Below are 18,842 nucleotides of genomic sequence, written 5' to 3' on the forward strand. Positions count from 1 at the left end.
TAAGGATTCAGGCATACACACCGGCAGAGACAGGTACTGAGATACGCAAATACCCGCCCAGACACATAAGCAGAGGAAGTTAAAGAGACAAAAACATATTTAAATATATAGATTCTGACATACAAATCGACAAAGACAGTCACGGAGATAAGCAAACATCCGCCCAGACACATAGGCAAGGAGAGTGAGAGAGACAAAAACACATGAAAATATATTGATTCAGACATACAAACCGACAGAGACAGACATTGAGATAGGCAAACACCCAACCAGACACATAAAAAGAGGAAGTGAGGGAGACAAAAACACATATAAATGTAAGGATTCTGACACACAAACCAACAAAGACAGGCATTGAGATAGGCAAATACCTGCCCAGACACATAGGCAGAGGAAGTGAGGGAGACAAAAACACATATAAATATATGGATTCAGGCATAAAAACCGACAGAGACAGGTACTGAGATAAGCAAACTCCCGCCCAGACACATAAGCAGAGGAAGTGTGAGAGACAAAAACACATATAAATGTAAGGATTCTGACATACAAAGGAAGTGAGCAGTAGGCAGAGGAAGTGAGAGAGACAAAAACACATATAAATATATGGATTCAGGTATACAAACCGAAAGAGACAGGCACTGAGATAGACAAACACCCGCCCAGACACATAAGCAGAGGAAGTGAGAGAGACATAAACACAGATAAATGTAAGGATTCTGACATACAAAGCAACAATCAAAGGCATTGAAACAAGCAAACATCCACCCAGACACATAGGCAAGGAGAGCGAGAGTGACAAAAACACATATAAATATATGGATTCAGACATACAAAGGAACAATCACAGGCAGAGATAGGCAAACATCCGCCCAGATACATAAGCAGAGGAAGTGAGAGAGACAAAAACACATATAAATGTAAGGATTCTGACACACAAACCAACAAAGACAGGCATTGAGATAGGCAAACACCTGCCCAGACACATAAGCAGAGGAAGTGAGGGAGACAAAAACACATATAAATATATGGATTCAGGCATACAAACCGACAGAGACAGGTACTGTGATAAGCAAACACCCGCCCAGACACATAAGCAGAGGAAGTGAGAGAGACGAAAACACATATAAATGTAAGGATTCTGACATACAAAGCAACAATCACAGGCATTGAGATAGACAAACATCCGCCCGGACACATAGGCAAAGAGAGCGAGAGTGACAACAACAAATATAAATATATAGATTCAGACATACAAAGCAACAATCACAGGCATTGAGATAGGCAAACATCCGCTCAGACACATAGGCAGAGGAAGTGAAGGAGACAAAAACCAATATAAATATATAGATTCTAACACACAAATCGGCACAACAGTCATTGAGATAAGCAAACATCCGCCCAGACACATAGGCAAGGAGATTGAGAGAGACAAAAACATGTAAATATATTGATTCAGGCATACAAACCGACAGAGACAGGCATTGAGAGAGGCGAAAACCCACTCAGACACATAAGCAGAGGAAGTGAGGGAGACAAAAAACACATATAAATATATTGATTCTGACATACAAGCCGACGAAAACAGGCATTGAAATAGGCAAACATCCACCCAGACAAATAAGCAGATGAAGTGAGAGAGACAAAAACACCTAAAAATATATAGATTCTGACATACAAATCGACAAAGACGGGCATTGAGATAAGCAAACATCTACCCAGTCACAAAGGCAAGGAGAGTGAGAGAGACAAAAACACATTCAGATATGTTGATTCAGGCATACAAACCAACAGAGACAGCCATTGAGATAGGCAAACACCCACCCAGACACATAAGCAGAGGAAGTGAGGGAGACAAAAACACATATAAATATATGGATTCTGACATACAAACCGACAAAAAAAGGCATTGAGACAGGCAAACACCCGCCCAGACACATAAGCCAAGGAAGTGGGAGAGACAAAAACACCTATAAATATATAGATTCTGACATACAAATCGACACAGACAGGCATTGAGATAAGCAAACATCCGCCCAGACCCATAGGCGGGGAGAGTGAGAGAGACAAAAACACATGCAAATATATTGATTCAGGCATACAAACCTACAGAGACAGCCATTGAGATAGGCAAACACCCGCCCAGACACATAAGCAGAGGAAGTGAGTGAGACAAACACACGTATAAATAAATGGATTCTGACATACAAACCGACAAAGAAAGGCATTGAGACAGGCAAACATCCGCCCAGACACATAAGCCGAGGAAGTGAGAGAGACAAAAACACATATAAATATATAAATTGTGACATACAAATCTATAGAAACAGCTATTGAGATAGTCAAGCATCCATCGATACACCAAGGCAAGGATAGTGAGAGATTTAAAAATACAATCAAATTTGCTGATTTTGGCATACAAACCAACCGAGACAGGCATTGAAATAGGCACACATCCACCCAGACACATAAACAGAGGAAGATAGAGAGACAAAAACATGTATAAATATATAGATTCTGACATACAAACCGACATTGAGATAGACAAACATCCGCCCAGACACATAGGCAAGGAGAGCGAGAGTGACAAAAACACATATAAATATATAGATTCAGACATACAAAGTAACAATCACAGGCAGAGATAGGCAAACACCAACTCAGACACATAAGCAGAGGAAGTGAAAGAGACAAAAACCCCTATAAATTTAAAGATTCTGACATTCAAATCGGCAAAGACAGTCACTGAGATAGGCAAACATCCGCCCAGACACATAGGCAAGGAGTGAGAGAGACAAAAACATGTAAATATATTGATTCAGGCATACAAACCGACAGAGACAGGCATTGAGAGAGGCGAAAACCCACTCAGACACATAAGCAGAGGAAGTGAGGGAGACAAAAAACACATATAAATATATTGATTCTGACATACAAGCCGACGAAAACAGGCATTGAGATAGGCAAACATCCACCCAGACACATAAGCAGATAAAGTGAGAGAGACAAAAACACCTAAAAATATATAGATTTTGACATTCAAATCGACAAAGACAAGCATTGAGATAAGCAAAAATCCACCCAGTCACAAAGGTAAGGAGAGTGAGAGAGACAAAAACACATTCAAATATATTGATTCATTCATACAAACCAACAGAGACAGCCATTGAGATAGGCAAACACCCGCCCAGACACATAAGCAGAGGAAGTGAGGGAGACAAAAACACATATAAATATATGGATTCTGACATACAAACCAACAAAAACAGGCATTGAGAGAGGCAAACATCCGCCCAGACACATAAGCAGAGGAAGTGAGAGAGACAAAAACACCTATAAATATATAGATTCTGACATACAAATCGACAAAGACAGGCATTGAGATAAGCAAAAATCCGCCCAGACACATAGGCAGGGAGAGTGAGATAGACAAAAACACATTCAAAAATATAGATTCAGAAATACAAAACAACAGAGACAAGCATTGAGATAGGCAAACACACGCCCAGACACACAAGCAGAAGACGTGAGGGAGACCAAAACACGTATAAATATATGGATTCTGACATACAAACCAACAAACAAAGGCATTGAGATAGGCAAACATCCGCCCAGACACATAAGCAGAGGAAGTGAGAGAGACAAAAACACCTATAAATATATAGATTCTGAAATACAAATCGACAAAGACAGGCATTGAGATATGCAAACATCCGCCCAGACCCATAGGCAGGGAGAGTGAGAGAGACAAAAACACATGCAAATATATTGATTCATGCATACAAACCGACAGAGACAGCCATTGAGATAGGCAAACACCCGCCCAGACACATAAGCAGAGGAAGTGAGGGAGACAAAAACACGTATAAATATATGGATTCTGACATACAAACCGACATTGAGATAGGCAAACATCCACCCAATCACATAAGGATAGGAAGTGGGAGAGATAAAAACACACATAAATGTAAGGATTCTGACATACAAACCGACAAAGACAGGCATTGAGATAGGCAAACACCCACCCAGACACATAAGCAGAGGAAGTGAGGGAGACAAAAACACATAAATATATGGATTCAGGCATACAAACCGACAGACACAGGCACTAAGATAAGCAAACACCCACCCAGACACATAAGCAGAGGAAGTGAGGGAGAAAGAAACACATATAAATGTAAGGATTCTGACATACAAAGCAACAATCACAGGCATTGAGATAGGTAAACATCCACCCAGACAAATAAGCAGAGGAAGGGAGAGAGACAAAAAAACACTAATAAATAAATGGATTATCACATACAAACCAACATAGACAGACACTGAGATAAGAAAACATCCGCCCAGACACATAGGCCAAGAGAGTGAGAGAGACGAAAACCCATCCAAATATATAGATTCAGACATACAAAGCAACAATGACAGGCTTAGAGATAGGCAAACACCCGTCCAGACACATAAGCGGAGGAAGTGAGAGAGAGAGACAAAAAATCACATATAAATAAATGGATTCTGACATACAAACCAATAATGACATGCATTGAGATAGACAAACTCTCGCTCAGACGCAGAGTCATAAGGAGAGAGATATCCAAAAGGTTGGGTTGATCTAGGTTCACTTAGAGTGGCACGCCACTCTGGCTTACTCTAAAAATAATGAACACATAACAATGTAATGCATAACATATTTTTAATGAAATAGTGTCATGTCGAATATTAATACAAAAAATGTATTATTATTATACATTTTTAATATCAATGAACAACTTTGGACATTTTGAATCTGTTCCATAAAATGGTTCACCATGTTCTCTCTTGATACTATAGCTGTTGTCTTCTCTTAGTTCGTAATCAGTAGAATAATCATTATTCCATTTTGAGTCATACACAATTTTTACAGGTGTGTCATCGACAGGCTCAATATGCTTTTCGTCTTTTGTATTACGTGGTTCATTGACTGTTTGATCAATGGCAGTAACATTTGCTGGTACTTTGTTTTTCATCGATTCATCTATATATTCCTTAGTGATATTTCCTGCCAATACTTTTTTTATTTTTCTGGCAACTTCACTGTCTATTATCACACTATTTTTACACAGGTAACAGTTCCGGCACGTAGACAAGATATGGTTTATGATATTAGCAGAAGAGTAGGCCTTTCTTTTCGTCTTTGCTTTCATTTGAATGCTAATGGTGGACGATTGTGGCACTTTGGGCCGGTGGGGAACGATTGTGGGGAATTTTGGGCCGGAGGGGAACGCTTGTGGGGAACTTTGGGCCGGAATAAAAAATAGGTATGATTTACCTCGTGTACTAAGTTCGCAAGCCATTTAAATGCAGTGTTTACATACTTTTTTTTTCTTGTTTTGATATTGCTCTTTACCGACCTCTGGTGATCCAGGTTCAAAAAATATTTAACAATCTGTTAACTATAATAGGGTCTGTATAAATTTTAGTAGAATTAATTTCTTTACCCACTATGAATATAAAAGAATAACTTACTTCTTGCGTGTAGCTTTCGTCAATATTCCTTTTATTTGAATGCATCATTATATTTCAAATGCCAATTCTGAACTGATAAAATAATTCATTGTCGCAGTTTTTATATCTGTGTTGAAGGTTAAACATAAGTCAACCACACCTAACAAATTAAATTACAGAAAGAATTTCACAATTTCATACAAAGGAAACGAATCACTACCATGAAAACATCACGCACTTTGAACAGAAACAACAGCACGAATTTTTCATGGTGGTTGAATCCGGTCATTAAACTGTCTGCTTGTATTGGCGGGTGTACTTTGTGCTTGAAAGCATTATAGATATATGGTGGGACTGTGCGCTCTTAATCGTTATAGCTATATGGTGGGACTGTGCGCTCTCTTATATTATAGCTATATGGTGGCACTGTGCGCTCTCTGTCGTTATAGCTATATGGGGGGACTGTGCGCTCTATTATATTATAGCTATATGGGGGACTGTCCGCTTCCTTATATTATAGCTATACTACTTAAGATTAGGGTAGTATCTTAAGAAAGTTTCTACCTACAGCAACTCACAAAAAAATTTATTTAAAAAAAGTGATTGTAAAAGTTCAAAGATAATTTTTGTACATAAATTTCTGCGTGTTCATTTTGCAGACAAGAAAGCTCAACTTATTTCAAAGTACAAATATATTTCCTTATTTTTATAATTATCTTTTCATACTCAAAATTCAATTACCATTCCCCTTTTTCTGCTATAATTCAAATATTTGAATTGAACTTATACTGAACATATTAATTTCAATGGTCCTTTAGTCAAATTTAAAATGATAATCAAGAAACTTCAAACTACTCTTGAAGTTCAAACCGTGTTAATTGATGTAACCTATTTAAGGGTGAAACCCTTTGAGAAATAGCACAAAAAGTGCCATTTTAGTGCCATATGGCACTTCCATATGGCAGACTTTATAAAAAGGACCTATATATGAGAAATAGCTTTAGAATGTGCAATTAGGAGTCTCTCTATGATGTTGTGGTAGACCGCATGACCTGTTGAAAAAAAAAACAACAAGAAAACGGGAGACAGATCAGTGCTACCGATGCAAAAAAACTGATTTTCCTTGTTGTTCAGGAGGGACTATAACTTCCCTGTACAAGGTTTTGACCATTTTGATTCCAATGGTACATTTTTCATTTTGATCTGACGCCATTTTCGAGGGGTTTGAGGCTTTTTTCGAAATCCCCATAAATTTCTTTTCGCTTTAATAAACTTTTACTTTGAAGACAAACCAAAATAATAGTTATATTATTTATAGTTTATATTATTATAACAAAATAATAGTTCCTGAGTCAGTGTCAGATGGAAATTTTTTTCACTAGGCAGTTTTTTCCTAAAGATGTATATTGACTTTTGGTTCTGACCTCTTAAAGAGTTCATAGTGAATTCTTCCAACTGACTAATGAGACTTACTAAGGGGGCTGGGAGGGGGAGTATACGGTGAGGGTCCCTTGTAAATCTCCAATTAAGGGTTTTGGATCATAATTATTACAATGGTACTGTTTTATACTTCGAAGCTTTTCAACTTAAGAAGTGGCACAAAAGGTGCCATTCTTTGTGCTATTTGGCACTTATGGATGGCAAAACTGATTAAAATCACGTAGATATGAGCAATAGCTTTCAAATCAACCATTAAACATCTCTCTAAGAAGTTCTGGCAGCCCACTAACTTATAGCTTTTCCACTTAAGCCATGGCATCAATAGTGCCATTTTTAGTGCTTTTTGCCAGTAACAGGTGGGGGAATTCATAAATAAAGCGTATATATGAGAAATAGCTTTAATGTGAACTATTAAACATCTGTATACGATTTTTTTTGTAGCCCGCTAGCCCCACCCCTTGAGAAATGGCACATAATGTGCCATTTTTGTGCCATATGGCACCTTCAGATGGCGTAATTTATAAAAACCACGTAGTTGTGAGAAACAGCTTTCTAATGAGCCATTAAGCATCTCTCTATGATGTTCTGGTAAACCGCTAGCACTGGAAAAACAGGAGAAAAAAGGGGAGACATATCAGTGCTAAAGATGCAAAAAAGCGATTTTCTTTGTTGTTCAAGGAGGGGGAATATAATTTCCGTATATGAGGTTTTGGACCATGCTGATTCCAATGGTGTACTTTTCATTTCAATCTGACACTATTTTCGAGGGGTTTCAGGCTCTTTCTCGAAATCACCATAAATTTCTTTTCGCAATAAACTTTTACTTCTAAGATCAACCGAAACAACAGTTACCATTTCTGATTCAGTGTCAAATGCAATTTTCTCTCACTAGAAAGTTTTTTTGAAAACACGTTTTTTAACTTTTGGTTACTCTGGGCTGTGGTTCGCTCTTTACTAGGTTGCAGCTGCCGCTGCAACCATGATGACACATTTGTTTTGCAGCAATAAACAGTACATTGAATGTTTCGTAATTGATATGCATTGCCAGTAGAGAAGTAAGGGCTTTCCGCCACATAATAGCAAAACAAAGAGATTTCTTTCCAAATGTCCAAGGTAAAGTTAGCTTATTTCTTATCAATTTTAAAGGCGAACATATTTTGAAGATATCGCTTCTCGTTTCTTAGGATAAGAGGAAAACACAAATAATATTAATTGGATCAGAACCATAACATGAGCTTAAAATAAAACTTCCAAACTCATGAAAACATGTTATGGTCAACATACAAAAATTGTATGCCACTTGGATCCTTAGGTGTCGCAAAGTTTTTCTAAAAATGGTTTTAGAGCAACAGATATGACTATAGGATGCAAAATTCTTAGAATTAAAGCAGAAAAAACGACAGAAACCAAAATAAAGAAATAGCTTAACTTTTTTGCTTTACTTATTTTACTTGACAAAAACATAGAATAAAGAAAAATATGCCTACATGACATTTTTCATCCCAAAGCTATAACCATAGTTTTATGTCCATGTTTCACGCTCTGTGACAGATCTATTATGCCACAACAGCCTCTAACTTGCATGCTTGGTAATCATCATAAATTATCGAGAGAGAACAGCGCTCTATCCCATTCCTGTTAGTAAAAGACAAAATTTAATTTTAGATTTTCGAGTTAAACTTAATTAGTTTCTGAGCATTGTTAAGACGAAACAAATCTCACGAGGGTTACTTCTCATTGGATAAGATGAAAACAAACGCGACAATAGTCGTAAAACTAACTGTACGATAACATGTTGAAACAAATGGAATTAAAAGAAGGAAAGCATTTTTAATAAAGACTTGGAAAACAAGCAAAAATAAAATCTTCAAATTAGGAAATCTTTTACAACAATACACAACCTATAGAAGCAAAACAAAAACTACATTTAAACCAAAACGAAATAAGCAACAGGCTAAAAACTTTTTTTTTCGTGTAAATTGAAGACCTGTTTCGGTAAAGCGGACGTTCCTAATATTTTATTTTCATTTGATATTTTTCTTTATATTCAATGATACCAAATATGATCTTAAGGGTGGTTCGTGTATTTTTTAAGTTTCAAGGGGGAAACACGTTGCATTACATATTTTGACTCTGTGTGAAAAATGAAGCAGATATAGTTAAAGAAAAATTGTTCACAATCAAAAAGTGATCAGAAACTAAATTAAATTAATCCTCTGAAGCGATTTAAGATTGCACAATTCATTTGATAGTTCCAAATGAATTTAGTTTTCACTGTGATAACTTATTTCTCCTTTTGTTTATTCTAATATTTAATATTTTAACCACTTATTTTCCTTAAAATTTTTGAAGTGGAACCATTAGGAGTGCTCAAGAATTATATTTAAAGCAACACCTAATTTTTATTACGTTTAAACTTTTGCAAGATCTACAGAAATAACTTTACATCCCCAATCAAGGCTAAAAAAAAGCAACCAAAGCTTAAACAAAACTTAGAAGAAAACAAAAAATAGAATACCGAAAAGGACAGATCCATTGTGTGTCCAGAGTTTGAATACAATTCGCCATAAAAGGCGTTTATGGTTCCATCAGACTGAAATCCAACTTTGTATCTGCCAAGAAATGGATGTCGAAAGCCACTAAGCATCATGTCCTCGTCTCTATCCAGCATACATCGTACTGGCCTGTTTAGTCTAGAGAAAACAGTAACATAGTTCTAGTGATCGCATTGAAATGAAATTAAATTTGTTTATACAGAAAAAATCCAGGACTGAAGAAATGTATTCCATATACAAAGTGAATTATAATAAATAGACAAGACCAACCTATTTCATAAGGAATTTCTTTTTTTAAATGACTTTCAATCTCAAATCATATCTTTCTACTAGGTATCCAAGCAAAAAAGATAAGGGATATGGGGATATCTGCCAAGGAAGGAACAAATGTTTAATCAAACAGTTTGTGGTCACGAACTGTAAGTAAGGAGCGACCCGGTTCAATAGTAACCGAAACTCTAAAAAACGGAATTTTGATACCAATAGATATACCAAAAAAATCTGCTTTTTTTCTTGATTTCAAATATATAAATATCATTTAAGTTTAGTCTTATCCATCGATGGTTACGAGCCTGAGAAAATTTTCCTGATTTTCAAAAAAGGGGGAAACAGCCCCTAAAAGTCAAGTGATCTCAATGAAAATCCCACCATCAGATTCAGCGTATCAAAGAACCCTACTGTAGAGGTTTCAAGCTAATATCTGCGAAATGTGGGATTTTGTATTTTTTTTTGGTAAGAAGAAAGATCACGGATGCGTGTTTATTTGTGTTTTTTTTATTGTTTTCCTCAGGGTTAATCGTATCGACCAAGCGGTCCTAGAATCGGGAGTAGGCTCATTCGAACTGAAATAAAAAGTTATAGTGCCCTTTTTTAAGTAACCAAGAAAATTAGAGGGCAACTAGGCTTCATCCCCCCTTTTTCCCCAAAATAGTCCGATTAAAATTTTTAGATCGCCATTTTATTCAACATAGTTGAAAGGCCCAATAGCTATGCCTTTGGATATAACATGAACCCCCACCCCCACAGCCCCCGGGGAAAGGTCTTTAATTTATAAAACTTGCCCATTGTGTGCTCATAATATTTGTTATTTGGATATAGGCATATATTTTCGGGTGGGGGAGGACAAATTTTCTGTTGGGGGTTTGTCCATGGGGACATTTTCCATGGGGATGGAAGTTTCCAGGGAGTGAACTTGTCAGGGGAAATTATACACTGCGGGAATTTGCCGGAATTCTTATACAAAATTCTTTAAATATGTCTTGCTTTCACCTTCCGTCTCAATTTTTTTGCGCAGAGTGTGTAAGAGTAATTGTCCGGGGTAAATTTTCACACGGATTGAATTGTCTAGAAGATATTTCCGTGGGGATGGGGTTTATCCGGGGAGGTGAGACCAGACTTCCTGGCATTATTCATAAAACGATCAAAAATTAAATAAAAAACAAGTTTTTTCAACTGAAAGTAACGAGCAACGTTAAAAATTAAAACGAACAGAAATTATTGCGTATATAAAAAGGGTTGCCTCTCCTCGACACCTCTCTCTTTACGTTAATGTTTGAATTTTGTCCCAATTCTTTAATAATGACTCCTGAAACAGAAGGGCCATTTAATTAGAACAATAAGACGCTTTTTTAAAAGTACTAAAAAACTTTAGCGTAAAGAGTGAGGGGTTGAGGAGGGGGCAACCCCCTTTATATACGTAATAATTGCTGTTATATTTAAGTTTTAATGTCACTGATTACATTTGGTCGAAAAAACTGTTGTTGTTTTTTTATTTAATATCATTAAGCATCACATCCTTGTCTTTGGTACTGGCCTCTTCGGCATAAGATGACAGTAATACAGATTCAGTACTTGCATCTAATACTACAACTGCTAACAACTCACTGCAGCATCAATCTGCATGACGCCAACTCAGCTGCGTAAGCTCCTCCTCCACCCGTATCTATTCAGAGCTTCAACCTTTATCCCATCCAAAAGAATTTAAAATTTTAATTAAATGTCTCATTATGGCCTGTTTGTACCTCTTCAGGGAGGACCTGCTTTTAGGGAAAAGCGACCCTAGGCCTTGACTATTCTAATTTTTACACCTTGACCACATCCACCATCTTTACTAATAAAATAGCCCAGATAAACGAGGCTGAATTTAGGATAATCCCCAACCGCGGAAAATTCCTCCCTGTGGAAAATTCACCTCGAAAAATTCTCCCCAAGGATAATCCCGCCGAAAAATTCACACCATAAATTCCCCCAGCGGATAATTCTCCCAGTAATCACCTCCTCCCTCCAAAGACAACTTTTCTTCCATAAAGTCCAACTGAAGACAATTAAGCCATCTAAAATTGCCTCAAAATATAAAATTGAGCTGCCAAACGGAAAGTAAGACAAACAAGCAGAATGAAAAAAAGAAATTATCTTGGAATTTTCTACTTATGTTTCAAAATATAGGTAGAATATATTTGTAGAATATTCTTTAATATTTTTTTTTCATGTTTTTGGGGTTGATTTACCATTGCAGGGTAAGATAAAGGTTAAAGAAAATAATTTGAAAATACATAATTAGTAGTAGCTGTAGAAGCGGTGCCCTATGATGAAAGTGACAGAGATGCAGGCTGGTAGTAAGAGGTACAAGTAATTACTCCCTGTAGACTTGGTCTGGTACCGACATGTATAGCACATGATGCCAGCTCATCTCTTGCGATCGAGAACGTGCCCACTAGGCGTACATCAGAAGGTTTTAGTGTCTGAAGTACAATAAAATGGAGTCATACTGCAAGCCAGAACCAAGAAAATTTAAGATGGACAAGTCTCACTTTCTCTTTGGCTGCTCAATTTTATCATTCATGTAAAAGACCTTCACTAAGGCTCTTCTGTCAGCTGAATTATATTCCTGCTCATAATCTATAAAACTGTGAACCATAGGAGACTTTGAAGACCAAAACACTTGGATAGAAATAAAACTAAAACTCGTTATGAAGATATCATTGAGAATTAAAAAAAACGCATTTCACATACCTAGTAAATTACGATAATTTAGACTTGTTTGAACCTACTTCACAAGGATGTTTATTCTCTCTATATGCGGATGTCATTGGGAAGTTTTCTGAGATAATCTTTCTAACACAAGAGTTTCTAAGATAATTATAGTCCACATTTTGCTTGATGTGGCTCAGTCTATTGTTCGCATCTTTTAATATTTAGTTTTGATTGATGTTTTAAGCAGTGGTTTTTTGTTGGAAGGACAGGGGTAATTATAGGATTAATTTTTGGCAAAAATTGTCGATAGTCAAAACATAACGTTCTAAATGAAAATTGAAACCTGTTAGTTTCAGCGCATGTTTATGTATCATTGTTGAATTATTTTCATGTATCTATCCGTCAATTGATTGAAGGATCCCAAGTAGCAAGTCATCATTACCCCATCCCAACATATCAAAAGTCCAACGAGGGATCTCTAGGTTCACTATCCTAATTTATAAATATTTAAGAAAAGAATCCTCAGTATCTGTAGTTCCTTTACCATTTTTCCGAATATAGCGAATACCGCTCTCATTCATCAATTTTTTATCTGAATTGGCCTAGCTAGCCTATGTTCCTATATCTATTAAATAAACAAACAAGTTTTTTTTAACTAAAAGTAAGGAGCGACATTAAAACTTAAAATGAACAGAAATTATTCCGTACATGAAAAGGGCTGTCCCCTCCTCAACGCCTCGCTCTTTACGCTAAAGTTTGACTCTTTCTCGCAATTCTTCTTTTAAAAAAAATAAAAAAAATTAGCGTAAAAAACGAGACACTGAGGAGGGGACAGGCCCTTTCATATACGGAATAATTCTGTTCGTTTTAAGTATTTAATGTCACTCCTTACTTTCAGTAAATTTCTTCTTTTTTTTATTTAATTTCTTAACGTTTTGAATTAATGCAGCTTTGATTTTGGCTCACCGTATATATGGCTTTCTCGAAATTTTGTTCAGACGTAACTTACGTAACGAACTTCTATATTCGTATGTTTTTAATACGTATATTAGGGAGTTCGCCCCTAAGTCAATACCTCGCTCTTCACGCTAAAGTTCAGATTTTGTTCGAATCATGAACTCCTGAATCACAAAGGCCGGTTAATTAAAATAGATAGCTCTATTGAAAGTACTAAAACAACTTTAGTGTAAAGAGCAAGGTATTGACTAGTGGGTGAACTCCCTCGTATACGTAATAGTTTCTGTTTGTTTTAAGTTTTAATGTTGGTCCTTACTTTCAGTTGAAAAAAAATTTCAACTGAAAGTATTTTTTATTTAATTTCTGATCCTTTTTAAATAATGCTGGGAAATCCGGCACCCTCTTCATTGAAATGTCACTTCCCCCAAGGAAACACCCCCTCCTCCGATCCCTCCCCCGAACCAGAAAATGTAAACAATGGGCAAAGTTCATAACTTGCAGCCCTTCCCCCGGGAACTGTGGGGGACTAAGTCATTTTCAAAAACATATTTATTAAATTTTTGACTATGTTGAACAAAATGGATGTCTCAAATTATTGATTGGGTGAATTTGGGAAAAAATGAACGAGGGAGGGGGCCAAGTTGACCTCCAATGTTTTTGGACACTTAAAAAGTGCACTAGAGCTTTTGATTTCCGTACGAATGAGCCCTTTCTCGATATTCTAGGACTACTGGTTCTATAAGATCACCCCTGAAAAAAAAAACACGCATCCGTGATCTTTCTTCTGGCAAAAAATACACAATTGCACAATTTTTCAGATAGGAGCTTGAAACATCTACAGTAGGGTTTTCTGTTACGCTGAATCTGGCGGTTTGATTTCCATTAAGATACAATCCGGGGGTGTTTCTCCCTTTTTTCAAGGAAGTCTTTTAGGGGGTGTTTCTTCCTTTTTTGAAAATAAGAAAAAAATTTTCAAGCTCGTAACTTTTGATGGGTTAGACTAGATTTGAAACTTATATACTTTGAAACCACCATAAAAATCCGATTCTTTTGATGCATCTACTGGTATCAAAATTCCGTTTTGTAGAGTTTCGGTTATTATTGAGTCGGGTCGCTCCTTACTTACAATTCGTTACCACGAGCTGTTTGACGAATAGCAATATGCCTAAAATGAATAGTAATATATTTTGAAGACTTCCTTTTAATTTTCAATATTACACTATATACTCCCTTAATTTCAAAGATTTACTATTGAATATTAAAAATTTTAATACTTAAGCCTTTTGATTACTATTTACTGCTGAGTGAAGCTATCTAAACAGTCATTGCTAGGGCTTAATCCTACTTATCCCAATTGTTTCCACTATTAAAACAAGACAGGTAAGTAAATTCAAGAAAAACGTCTATCATATCTTACATCTATACCGCAATGATTTATAATAAGTTCATTAACCCATTCTCTATCTTCGATCTCTCTCTCTCTCTCTCTCTCTCTCTCTCTCTCTCTCTCTCTCTCTCTCTCTCTCACTCTCTCTCTCCCTCTGTCCCGTCTCTTTCTATTGCTCTCCCTCTCTCTTTCTCTCCCTTCATGTCCGTACTCCTTAAATTTGTCATCTTACCTTTTATATGTTTTAGTCGCTTTTGGGTTAATCTAATTCTTTGCTTATCTAATCTTGTAGCGTAATATCTTTCTTGTTTATTTCCTATACATTAAATGCAAGTTTTTTGCACTTATTGTGAACTTTTTTTTAATGCGAGTCTATTGAATGTTCTATAGAAGTTTATTTTTAAAAAAAACTTCATTAAAGTAAACATGACAAAATACCTACTTGTAAGCAGAAAAAGCAACCGGGATACTAAGTATGCTGGATCTAGTTTCTTTCCCACCAAATCCTCCACCCATTCTTTTAACATGGACAACTACGTGATTTGCTGGTAGTCCAAGGGCTGCAGCAACAAGCATCTAAAAAAGTGTCATAAAGATTGTCTAAATTAAATGAATCCAAGGTTAAAATTTCACATAGTAGTCTTCCAAGTTGACGGAGCGGTCTCTAAGACAACTGAATTTTGAAAAAGAGCTCCTCCACCTGATAGTTCTTCCTCATTTATACATTATCAAACTAGCTTACATGAGAAGACAAGAAATGATGGAAGAAAAATTTTCCACATAATTACATTATAGACTAAATAAATGTATTATAGACTGAACATATATGTATTATAGACTGAAATTTCTAAATCGAGCTTTTTTTCCCATCAAACCTTCAATCCAGCCACTATTTTGGTTTGAGCAACTACGGGATTTTCTGGAATTTCAAGAGCTGGAGCAACGAGTATCTACAAAGGCCAACAATACTAATTTGAAATAAATTTATCTAAGGTTAAATTCAAGGAGGATCAGAATCAATAGTACCAAAACAGAACTTTTTTACCCGCACTATAACCAGGATAGGATCAGACTGTTTTGCTATTAGAAACATAAGTTGATAGAAAAGAAACTCAAGAAAAAAGAAGACTAAACTATTTGTACATTATGGTCATAATGCACCGTAATCTAAGGAGCTTCAATGAAATATCACGATAGAAAACAAGGCGACTCACATCTAAAGAGCATCTTTAGAAGTTTTATTACTGAGTACCATATCTTTAAACCAATCATTATGAAAAATGATTTGAAATGGAAGACACAGAAACTGCCAAATACATTTATTTATTCACCTAAGGTGGTTTTCAAACTGCTATTCAGGGATCCCTGGGATTTGATTAGCCATCAGAAGAGGTCTTTAGGGAATCCCAATATTTTCTGATTGCATACTTGGCTCGTCATGATCTTGTCTTTATTACGTATTTAATCCCTTCAGATCAGAGATGTAACTTTTTTTTAAAGATAAAACTGAGGCGTTGATAAAAAAAAAAGAAAAGAATGTATTTATAGTCAGTAGTTAATACAAACAACAGAAATGCAAATTTCTGATGATGATAGATTAGTTACAACTGAATGCTTATTAATTTTGTTGAAATAATCTGGGGGAATATTTTAATATTGCTGATCTGAAATGTAAATGGATAAGAAACCTATTACTTAAAAGAAGTAATAGCATAAATAGACGCCAACTACTGCTAATTTCAGTCCCCATCCAGCCACTGGCAGTCCTACCCAGTGATATATCTTGATGTTGGGTGTTTTGGGGAACACGCTGCCGTCATTAGATGGATTGAAGCCAGCAATGGCTGCCAAAATATTATCGGAGATCAATCCCCCCAAAATATGATTAGCTGACTGTTGCAGAAAAAGGTCCCTTGAGGACCTGACAAGGAGTACGGTCATGGATATAGTGTTGAAAGGAGTATCCAAATATTTCCAAAAAATCTTTAGCATTCCGTTACCCTTTCTTACGGTTTAAACTTACGGACGAGCTTTCACTTCCGCTGTAGCATGAAAAAAACCCTGCTAAACCAGGTGCCAAGCAGACTTAAGATTGAAGCTTTCAAGTGGTCAGGCAGCAATTTACTATCTGTCATGATGACTCCTGAAAGTATTCATAGATGTAACCGAACAAGCTACGTACTTTTCAGGAACTCATTTTTCTTAAATTTGTCCCAGTAACCTCTTATTTTACTATAAATAAATGTCTGCTAAGTCTTCTTGCTTAAAGAAAAACAAATAAATAAATACAAAAGCAGACCAACGATCCATTGAGCAGAGGCACCGATCTTTGGATTTCTACCTAAAGCTGGGGGTGATATGTGTGGTTAGGGGCAAGTCCTCCATTTGCGTTAGGGGGTAAGAAATAATTGAATGTTTTGCAAAGGTTAATCACCACCCATTCTCATAATTTGGTTTCTATAGCCCCACTTCTTAGTCTTGAACGTGCTACAGGTAAATATCTGAAAAGTCTTCTTGCTTAAAAACTAAAAACTGCATGCAGACCAATGGTCTTTGTAGCAGTTGTCTTCAGCCTGATTATCTGCCTTAAGCTGGGAGTGACATGTGTGTGGTTGGAAGAAAATCCTTCGACCACCTTAATCAAACATCCGAAGCCTTCTTATAGCTAAAATGATTCACTACTATATATTTTGACAAAGTCTAAACATATTCCGAGAAAATAATCATTAAAACCAGGACTTTGTAAAAAAAAAAAAAAAAAAAAAAAAAAAAAAAAAAAGATTCTAAGCTATTCCTTAATGCCTTCATTATGCGAGTGTATTATGTCAAAAAGATTTCAGAACCTGTTTTGAAAGTAATTTTCAGAATATTATGGCTTTGGAAAACAAAATAAATAAAAAAAAACGTTTCAACTTAAAGTATAGAGGAAAATTAAAAGTTAAAACGAATAGAAAGTATTCCGCATACGATGGGCGCTGCCCCAGTGAAGCTGCTGGATTGCAATTAAATTTTTGAAAAACTCTGAATATTTTATTAAATCCTTCGATGACCAGTTGTTTTGTTCTATAAGTTCTTAATAATATTTTTACTACAGAATTTTGGGCGGAAGGAGAGGGGTATTATTGCCCATTTCGTTGGAGGTTCTGCGTGACTTTTGATCTTCTTCGTGGCTGAAGCCATTGTGACCTCAACAATAGGATTGTCCTATGTTTTCAATACATTGAAACATGGCATATAAATAGGAAAGGAGAAAGATTAAAGATAAATATTCCCTAACCTAATGATTTATATTCTATTATTTTGAGTTTTTACCCCAAATTTTGAGGGGAAGTTTCCGTTTAGGAAGTTTTTTGGACGGTCACATGATATATGCTAGATGTTCCATTTCCCCCACAAGCCATGGTTTAATTGTAGAAAAAACCCAGACAGATAGTCCGAGTGAGTGAGAGACAAATCTGGCATAAGCCCTTTTTAGGATCGTATAAAAATGATGTTATTTCACTCTTTAATATATAAGTCTATCATCCATCCGTCTTTACATCATTCGTAGGGCAGAACTATCGTAGATAGTCATAGAACTAAGGGATGAAAGATCGGATTGATTTTGGATTGACGCATGACGGACAATGTCTACTGGACTTGTATACAAATTGAGGGACTCAATTTTCTTGGACTTACAGGCGAACAAATGCCCTAAGCCTAATAAGCTTGGCGGCTTGTAGTTTAAAGGTGGAATACCGTGTAATAGGATTGACACATGACCAACAAGTCCCTTGGATTCGCAGGCGAACGAGGACACCTATAGTTTTCCAAGTGTGCACGGGTAAAGGGCGGGGGTGAAGTGCCCCATTACTTCATACGGTTTGGGGAAAAAACATAAATTTTCGAGCATCTGGCGTATCTCAAATCTAAACTATTTAGAATGTCCAAACGAATTCCCAAAGGCAAGTTCTCCCCTAAAATCTGGGGGAGGGAAAATAAAATCGGAGAACATATTAAAGGAACAAAAGTTACGGAACGTGTTTCACTTTATTCCTTGAACCGTGGAACGT

General features: G+C 36.3%; 1 protein-coding gene across 3 annotated transcripts in view; it reads right to left on the bottom strand.

The window, feature by feature from the left end:
- Positions 1–18,842, bottom strand: part of LOC148950634 (xanthine dehydrogenase/oxidase-like) — a 380,805-nt gene that overhangs the window by 123,026 nt on the left and 238,937 nt on the right. For all 3 annotated transcript variants that reach the window (XM_089092522.1, XM_089092520.1, XM_089092521.1), the window contains 2 exons: positions 15,233–15,366; positions 9,437–9,611 (listed from right to left, as the gene is read on the bottom strand). In XM_089092522.1, the coding sequence (XP_088948648.1) occupies positions 9,437–9,611; positions 15,233–15,366 (309 nt within the window). The remainder of the gene's footprint in view (positions 1–9,436; positions 9,612–15,232; positions 15,367–18,842) is intronic.

This window comes from Artemia sp. Qi Xiang Cuo, chromosome 7, assembly GCF_049724085.1.
Source record: "Artemia sp. Qi Xiang Cuo chromosome 7, ASM4972408v1, whole genome shotgun sequence".
NCBI lineage: Eukaryota > Metazoa > Arthropoda > Branchiopoda > Anostraca > Artemiidae > Artemia > Artemia sp. Qi Xiang Cuo.